Source organism: Oncorhynchus nerka, linkage group LG21, assembly GCF_034236695.1.
Source record: "Oncorhynchus nerka isolate Pitt River linkage group LG21, Oner_Uvic_2.0, whole genome shotgun sequence".
Lineage (NCBI taxonomy): Eukaryota > Metazoa > Chordata > Actinopteri > Salmoniformes > Salmonidae > Oncorhynchus > Oncorhynchus nerka.
In genome coordinates, this window is record NC_088416.1 from 26,601,302 (window position 1) to 26,610,890 (window position 9,589).

Sequence of the window (9,589 nt, forward strand, 5' to 3'; positions counted from 1 at the left end):
TCCCGCGTTTGCTTGAGCGCTCCGTCCTCCTCTTCTTCTGGCTCCTCTTTCTCTCTCCCTCTCTCCCTGGGTTGGGGTGAACAGCAGGTGGCGCAGGCAGTGAGTGCAGCCTCAGCTGGACACGGGGATTAGAAATCGGTGACACTCCGCTGACATCTGCACTGGAGCTTCACACTGGATGGACAACAAGCCCACCACGGAAAAGTAAGTGTTTTTTTTCTGCTCTCCATCCCTGTGTGATATTGCAGCTGTTTTATGACTATTACGGAGTTGAAGACAATAGATAGTCTTAGATATTAGGAGAAGGTGCAAACTTGAATTGGATGGGAGGTTTCAATAGATCAGGACCAGAGATTAATGGGGTTTTTCCTCTGCTCATTGTCAGGTTTAATTTCACTTCAATGGTGTTACAAATTAGACAGTTCAAGTTGTTATTTTCAGATTTAAGATTGTGTAAAAAATGGGGACATTAAAGAGTCCATTCTACTGAAGAAAAGGAACATGTGTAGCCTGGTGTGGATAAGATGTCTGTTGCTTTTGGGGTTGATGGACCATTTGTACCTTCATGCCCAGTGAAGAGAAAGTGATTTGTGATGTATAATTCATTTTATCCGCTCTTCACTTTTCCATACTAACCTACATGTCTGAACTAGTAGATTGACATCCTGTTTCCCTCGAGAGACAGGGAGCTGTCAAGTCTCATGTCTCACGAGCACCATGCATCTCTTCTTCTGTCCACAACAAAATAACCCCTCCTTAGTTTCTAGAGATCGATGCCCAGCTTGATGTCAATAGGGCCATTGGGGGAGCTTTTTGACTGGTGCTTAAGCTTTTTAGCTGGCTTATACATGGCGTGTTATGACAAAAGCTGTATAATAACGCAAAATGGGGTCACCAGCCTTGCTTATAGACAGTGCAGATGGAGGATAAACTAATTACATATCAAACCAATTAATACAGATAGAATGGCTCACATCATTCTGCCTCATGCTATAAAAGTATTCCTGGTAACAGGAGTTTTCATGTATGACTGTACTAAATGACAAAGGGTCAAATAAAATGTACCAGTATGTTTATCTTTGAATTATACAACTGCCTTTATAAGGGAATTATATTAATCATTAGCTTTCCTAATGTGGGTCCTGTTGATTCCTGATCTTGGTCCATATCAAAATAAAGTACCCATGTGTAATCTAAGTGGGCTGGCGTGTCTTTCTACACTTATCTGCCTTCTAGGACTGCCAGTGTCATTTCTTTGGCAATATGTTCCAAAACCATCACAGCAGTTTGAGGCTGCATTGTGGAAACGTTAGAGGATGTATTGCTCCAAGTGTCAAATCCTTCATTCTGTTTGAAGTCAAAGCAGACAGTCAAAGTTTGTTTGCCAAAGGATAATGGTAATATACGGCATGGTTGGGTTAGTAAGGCTTCCTGGATGTTTCTCAGATGGCTCAGAGGCCATTCTCCCTGTGAGATGAGATCCCTATGTCTCATTTATACCGTTTCATTTTTCTTCTTCCTGTGCATACATGCTCCACGGCTGAGATGTGGCTGTGAAAGCTGGCACTCAGGGGAGATGAGGCAGCATTAATATTGCAGAGGTTTTCCTCTGGGTGTAAATCAAAAGACTGAGGGTCTGAGTGTGAACGCATGCTTAAAGGTCAAGGTTCCCTCTGCACTGACGGAAAACAGGCAACGGGAAGTGTCATGATATTATTTACACTGTAAAGGGGTTGCTGTGAATTTAACAGTAAATTACAGGCAGCAAAGAAGCATGTAAGTTACTGTATTTCATATTGCACACACCACATACCGGTTAAATTGGTACAGCACTCTATATTAATGGGTGGAACAAATATAGCCTCTTAGAAGGCACGCCTCAAAATATTTTAATGAGCCAGAAACAACAATAACATGCACCTAGTAGTGGTTAAAATGTGTTTGGCCCTCCCAAAAATACGGTACAGGGATGGAAGACAGTACCATTCGAAATACAGCAATTCTTTCCCCTCCTACATCATTTTCTCACAATGCACCATAATTTACAATATGCTGCAGTAAAAGGTTTCATGGTATTTTCCTGTTGATAATATCCCAAAATTACCATATAACTTAGTTTTCCTTTACAGTGTAGCTTAGACTACTATTTAGCTAAGACCAATGTGGAGAAATTAAAAATGGGATAATGTGCAAAACAGCTACGGTTAGATTAACATTGTATTTTTGTAAATAACAGCTGGTGCACGATATCTAAGGAAGTCTCAAGGTTTTGCTTGCTGGAGGTAGAGTATCTCATGATAAGTTGTAGACCACACTATCTACCTAGAGAGTTTTCATCTGTATTTTTCGTAGCTGTCTACATACCACCACAGACTGAGGCTGGCATTAAGACCTCACTCAATGAGCTGTATTCTGCCATAAGCAAACAGGAAAACACTCGCCCAGAGGCGGCTCTCCTAGTGGCCGGGGACTTTAATGCAGGGAAACTTAAATAGGTCTTACCAAATTTCTATCAGCATGTTAAAAGTGCAACCAGAGGGAAAAAATACTCTGGACCATCTTTACTCCACACACAGAGACACATACAAAGCTCTCCCTCGCCCTCCATTTGGAAAATCTGACCATAACTCTATCCTCCTGATTCCTGCTTACAAGCAAAAATTAAAGCAGGAAGCACCAGTGACTCGATCAATAAAAAAGTGATGAACCAGATGTCAAGCTACAGGACTGTTTTGCTAGCACAGACTGGAGTATGTTCCGGGATTCCTCCGATAGCATTGAGGAGTACACCACATCAGTCATTGGCTTCATCAATAAGTGCATTGATGATGTTGAACCCCACAGTGACTGTACGTACATACCCCAACCAGAAGCCATGAATTACAGGCAACATTCTGCAATCCACTGAGCTAAAGGCTAGATCCGCAACGCTGATCCTCAACACAGGGGCCCCCCAGGGGTGCGTGCTCAGTCCCCTCCTGTACTCCCTGTTCACTCATGACTGCACGGCCAGGCACGACTCCAACACCCTCATTAAGTTTGCCGATGACACAACAGCGGTAGGCCTGATCACCGACAACGGCGAGACAACCTATAGGGAGGAGGTCAGAGACCTGGCCATGTGGTGCCAGGACAACAACCTCTACCTCAATGTGATCAAGACAAAGGAGATGATTGTGGACTACAGGAAAAAGAAGACCGAGCACACCCCATTTCTAATCGACAGGGCTGTAGTGGAGCAGGTTGAGAGCTTCAAGTTCCTTGGTGTCCACATCACCAACAAACTAACATGGTCTAAGCACACCAAGACAGTTGTGAAGAGGGCACGACAAAACCTATTTCCCCTCAGGAGACTGAAAAGATTTGGCATGGGTCCTCAGATCCTCAAAAGGTTCTACAGCTGCATCACTGGTTGCATCACTGCCTGGTATGGCAACTGCTCGTCCTCCGACTGCGAGGCACTACAGAGGGTAGGGCGAACGGCCCAGTACATCACTGGGGCAAAGCTTCCTGCCATCCAGGACCTCTATAACAGGCGGTGTCAGAGGAATGCCCTAAATATTGTCAAAAACTCCAGCTACCCTAGTCATAAACTGTGCTCTCTGCGACCGCACGGCAAGTGGTACCGGAGTCTAGGTTCAAGAGGCTTCTAAACAGCTTCTACCCCCAAGCCATAAGACTCTTGACCATTTAATTAAATGGCTACCCAGACTATTGCATTGCCCCTCCCCCTCTTTTACACCGCTGCTACTCTCTGTTGTCATCTATGCATAGTCACTTTATTAACTCTACCTTCATGTACATATTATCTCAATTACCTCGACTAACCGGTGCCCCCGTACATTGACTCTGTACCTGTACCCCCCTGTATATATAGTCTCGCTATTGTTATTTTACTGCTGCTCTTTAATTACTTGTTCCTTTTATTTCTTATTCTTACTTGATAATGTTTCTTTAAAAATAAAAATAAATTAAACTGCATTGTTGGTTAGGGGCTCGTAAATAAGCATTTCACTGTAAGGTTGTATTTGGCGCATGTGACTAATAAAATTTGATTTGGTTTTGATTTTGATTTGAGATTGATCTAATAGCTTTGTGACTCTAAATAAATTACTATACATGATCTGTTATCAATAATAAAATTAAGCAAAGAAATAGCAGCCACTGGAACGAGCTGCACCAAACACTCAAACTGGACAGTTTTACAGTCTCTTATTCAAAGACTCAATCATGGACACTCTTACAGTTGTGGCTGCTTTGCGTGATGTATTGTTGTCTCTACCTTCTTGCCTTTTGTGCTGTTGTTTGTGCCCAATAATGTTTGCACCCTGTTTTGTGCTGCTACTGTACCATGTTGTGCTGCTGCCATGTTTTGTTGCTACCATGTTGTTGTCATGTTGTGTTGCTACCATGCATGTGTTGCTGCCATGCTATGTTGTTGTCTTAGGTCTCTCTTCATGTAGTGTTGTCTCTCTTGTCGTGTTGTGTGTTTTGTCCTATATTTTTATTACATTTATTTTTATGTTGAATCCCAGCCACTGTCCCCGCAGGAGGCCTTTTGCCTTTTGGTAGGCCGTCATTGTAAATAATCATTTGTTCTTAACTGACTTAAATAAAAGGTTAAGTGAATAAAACATTGATTGAACATTGATTTATGAAATGTCTTTACTGCGTCACTGTTTAGGAATATAAACATATTATCTCACTGATTAATGATATTTGCTTATCATGAATATAACAAGGGCTGTCTCTTACGTGATAGAAAGCATGTGCCCCGCTCTAGCCAAAACATCAGATTTAGAATGGTTTTGTTCAATGTTAATTAGCTCGAAATCCATTTTCCCACCATCCCACCAATTAATAAAAATTAAGTCTGGAGCAGGCTGATGGACTGAGCTAGGATTGGCTGAAGATTTCAAAGCAGCAGGTTTTCAATGAATCTGTTTAAGCCTGAAAATGTGCATTTTAATGTCCTTTGGTAACCACCAACGAACTTCGTCTCATCTCGGAATTAGTAGAGACAAACTGTTGAGTTCAACCATCATATATGATCGATTGCTGTGTATACAGTTCGATACCAGTAAATCATTTTACCTGAGATGAAACCTCTGGTCCTTTGGAGTTTGATATGTGCTCAGTCACTAGACAGACAATCAGACATATGTCAATTGACCAAAGGCTGCTGAGCACCTAATCCTTCTTTCATGTAATGACTTTCTTTTTCTGTCTTCTCCACAGCTCAGGTGTCACAGCAATAGCGTCACAGGCTGAGGTTGGGTGAATAAACATGCACATGGACTGGATGAGACAAGCCAGCACTGGAATCAGAACGTGTGAGAAACAAACGGCTCAGAAAAAGAGAAAGAAGCAAAGTCCCTAAGTACATGTTGGTCCTCAGGTGGGACCACACGGATCATGTAAGCCCTAGCAGCCTCTGCCGATAAGAAGGGGTGATACCAAAACATGGAGGTGCTGCTCTGTGTCTGTGCCCTCTGTCATCTATTGCTAGGCAAACCTTGATATCAACATGGGGTCAGACAACCCTTAAAACTATGTATATATTTATAAGAACTGACTTCTGTCAGCATGCAAATGGAGCATAGATGAGAGAACCTTTTGAGACAGAGAATCAGGCACTGACACGATTGAAGTATGTAGGCTATATGACCTATGATTCAGGACCTTCGAAGCAAAGACACAGGCAGTATGGAAGTGCAGACCACCTCTCTGGTTCAGGTATATGTCAACGGTACGGAGCAACTAAACACCTCATACGACTACAACGTCACGGACGCGTCTGAGAACCCAGACACCTATCAGTTCTACACCATCGGCCTCTTCCTCTCCTGCCTCTACACCATCCTCCTCTTTCCCATCGGCTTCATTGGGAATATACTCATCCTGGTGGTCAACCTCAACCACAGGGAGAAGATGACCATCCCGGACCTCTACTTTGTCAACCTGGCGGTCGCAGACCTCATCCTGGTGGCAGACTCCCTCATCGAGGTCTTCAACCTCAATGAGAAGTACTATGAGTATGCTGTTCTGTGTACCTTCATGTCCTTATTCCTGCAGGTCAACATGTACAGCAGCATCTTTTTCCTGACATGGATGAGCTTTGACCGCTACGTAGCTCTGGCCAGCTCCATGAGCAGCAGTCCTTTGAGGACCATGCAGCATGCCAAGCTCAGCTGCAGCCTCATCTGGATGGCCTCCATCCTGGCTACGCTGCTCCCCTTCACCATTGTCCAGACCCAGCACCGCGGCGAGGTGCACTTCTGCTTCGCCAACGTCTTTGAGATCCAGTGGTTAGAGGTGACCATCGGCTTCCTGGTGCCCTTCTCCGTCATCGGCCTGTGCTACTCGCTGATCGTGCGCATCTTGATGCGGGCGCAGAAGCACCGGGGCCTGTGGCCTCGCAGACAGAAGGCCCTGAGGATGATCGGGGTGGTGGTGCTGGTGTTCTTCATCTGCTGGCTGCCTGAGAACATCTTCATCAGCATCCAGCTGCTGCATGGCACGGACGACCCGGCCCAGCGCAGCACCTTCAGCGGCCACCTGTGGCACGACTACCCGCTGACGGGCCACATCGTCAACCTGGCCGCCTTCTCCAACAGCTGCCTCAACCCCATCATCTACAGCTTCCTGGGGGAGACCTTCAGAGACAAGCTAAGACTCTTCATCAAGCAGAAGGCCAGCTGGTCCGTGCTCTACCGCTTCTGCCACCACACCCTAGATTTACACATACCTGTGAGGAGTGAGGTGTCGGAGGTGTAACGCTGCAGGATCAGCAACATGTTTGAATGAAAGGTTAGGATGTAACAGAAGTCCAGGGGGGAGGAAGAGCTATGTGCTGCTGTGTTTACCCAGCAGGATCCTGGGAACTGTCTTCATGACACCCTCAAAGGCTTCCAGAATTCAGCTTCTTATAGGTGGTAGAGATACCATGGAGGAAAGCTAGAAACTGACCATGAGGCTGCCATTTTGTCCTCTGTAAGTGCGGGTGGAGAATGCACTGTGAATCTACATGTAACTACACTGTGTATCTAATAATGAGATCTGGGTATTAAATACACATTTGGAAAATGGAGAAGGCAAATTGATGAAAATACCAGGTTTGGTGTTCTTTCAATGTCTTCTCTTCGCTCATGAAACCGCAACAATCTACTCAGAGAAATGGCGGTGAGGGAACAAATTAAAACAGACACATCAAAGGGACCAGTGACTTGCTTCTCCTTGACCCCAGTGTGGTTATTGTAACACTGTATACTGCTCAGAACTGTTTGGGTAACCCATAAGACCGCTAGACAAACCTGTTGTCGGCTCGTTTTTTTAATGTACTGACAATGCCACTGTATTGTAAGTAGATGTCCTTTTCTTTGTTTGCCTGTGCAAGCATTTGTCCACTAACACCACTTTTATTTAAATAAATAAAAATACATGTTTTTTTTTTTTTAGGAAGCTGTTGAGAAGCTCTTTGCTGACTTAGTACCGAAAGACAGGATATGCCAAATCTAAACAAATCATTTTTTCTACATATGAAAACAAATTGTAGGTGGTGACTTGCTGCATGCGCCCAGACGTCCGAAAAAAAGCTTCTTTACCTTTGATTTTCTCCTATTTTTAAAGAATTAATTTGAAATGTTTTAAACAAAACATATTAGTCAAATCAAGGTAGACCGCAAAGGAAACATGAATGCTCATTTTCCTCAAGCATGCACAAACAGTTGTGTGCCAGTGCCCTCAGTATTTGGAGAACGCTAAATATATCTAGTCAAGACCGATACACATTCTAAAGACAGATGTTATCCGCAGTATTATGACCCTAGTTGTCAACTCCTGTTTGCCTGAGGCAGAAACAAGGAGGCAGGTGTTGTTCGGAGCGGAGGAGATGGGATTATATGTAAACACATTACTCAGCGAAGACGATGGAAGGCGCTGCTATCATCTCTTGTGTTTACTCTCAGTCTCCAACAGTTTCAGTAATTCTAAAACTACAGTGAGCAGGGACAGATTTATTTACCAAATGCTTGTTTATTTACCAAATACTATTTTGGGTAAGGGCTGAGGGTAAGGGTAAACATCCTTTTAAACATCATTTTCTGTCTTGCTAATCTGTCTGTGAAATAAGGCTGAATAAAGACCAGATCTTTTAGTTCTTGTTACAGTTAAGAGTATGTACAGTAGGCTACTGTAAGGAGTCACACCTGCTCCTGTTTTGCTAGAAAAATCTCCTCAATTACAGGAAGCCGGAAAAAGGACTGTTCCCCTCAACTATTGTTCTCGTTCATTATAAAAACAACAATTCTGCGGAAATACACCAATCTCTGTAAATTTATGCCATGACCCTGTTAACCCTTATTGAACACTAAGACCATTGCCTCAGTCATTACTGTGTATTATATCATTACTGTGCATTACGGTGCATTCTGAGAAAAGTATCCCTTTCCCATGAATGTAAAAGGAACCGATAGAAACACAAACAAATACAATGGAATCCAGTAATTGCGGTTCCCAGCAGTTAGGTTTTTTGTGCTCTTTGTTTGTGTTTGTGAATTGATCCTAGGTTACTCAAACTGTAATTCATTCTATCTCTAATTTGAATCTGGGGAAATGATGGATTAATGCATGTGTCAGATATCGTTTGACTAATAGACCTACTTACTGAAACCACAACAGACGAGGCATGGTATTTTTTTTAATAGGCATCATAAAATATCTTGTCAAATCTGCCAACAAGCCCTTTTATGTTCGCCTGAATTCCCACGCGTGAACCACCCAAAACAAGCACACTCATTTCAATCAGGATATCAACAGTAGCATAGTCTGGGTGTTACTTCCGTGGCATTTCCTTTCCACCAACATGTACATTTACATTTACATTTACACATCAATAACCTCGAGATTTGAGACACCGACGTTTGGAACCGGTTCAGCTCATCATTGGAATATGTGTTCACTAGTCGAGAAGTGTGAGGGTTTTGTAGAGAAATAACTTTGATTCGTAGTTTAGCACGAACAAAACACACGCACAGTGTGTAACTGCCATTGCTAGTCATAGGCAATTTGAGGCTATGTACTTCAGGATTATGCAACAGGCGGGGGCCACTCAAACAGGATGGCAGTGGCACATTTATGGCCTAACCCATGTGCGTTGGTGAAGAATACAATAGCACATTGATTTTCTTTTAGAGTGCCTGGCTAAAAAAAGAAACAGGGCATCAAAAGCTGGGTTCCTAGTTGGAAGGAGACAGACTATCATGATCAACTTGTTTCTTACCTTGTAATAAATACCAACAATACACACTATCAAATGAGCAATAAGGAGTAGTAATTAACAAAAAATTCCTAATCATTACAAGGCAACTAAATACTGGCTACTAAGCAACACAAGAGGAGTGGGAAAGACCATTGGACAGTGCTATAAACGTGTTAATTGAGGCTCCAAAAAATCTGACATAAATCCAGTTTACAGCCTCTGTGTATATCCTTGTCAGCCAGAGCAAGTGCAATAAACAGTTAATGCATCAGGTTGAATCTGACATGGCTTTTTATTACTATCTCACATTACTGTGAATTGCACCCTCTA

The 9,589-nt window shown here is 43.1% G+C and overlaps 1 protein-coding gene across 1 annotated transcript; it reads left to right on the plus strand.

Moving 5' to 3' along the window:
* Positions 1-8,155, plus strand: gper1 (G protein-coupled estrogen receptor 1). Its single transcript, XM_029624470.1, has 2 exons — positions 1-204; positions 5,239-8,155. The coding sequence occupies exon 2, from the start codon at positions 5,671-5,673 to the stop codon at positions 6,775-6,777; it is 1,107 nt and encodes a 368-aa protein (XP_029480330.1). The 5' UTR covers positions 1-204; positions 5,239-5,670; the 3' UTR covers positions 6,778-8,155.
* Positions 8,156-9,589: the final 1,434 nt, after the last annotated feature.

Coding starts and splice junctions, on each gene's coding strand:
- gper1 (XM_029624470.1), top strand. CDS start 5,671: ATGATTCAGGACCTTCGAAGCAAAGACACAGGCAGTATGGAAGTGCAG.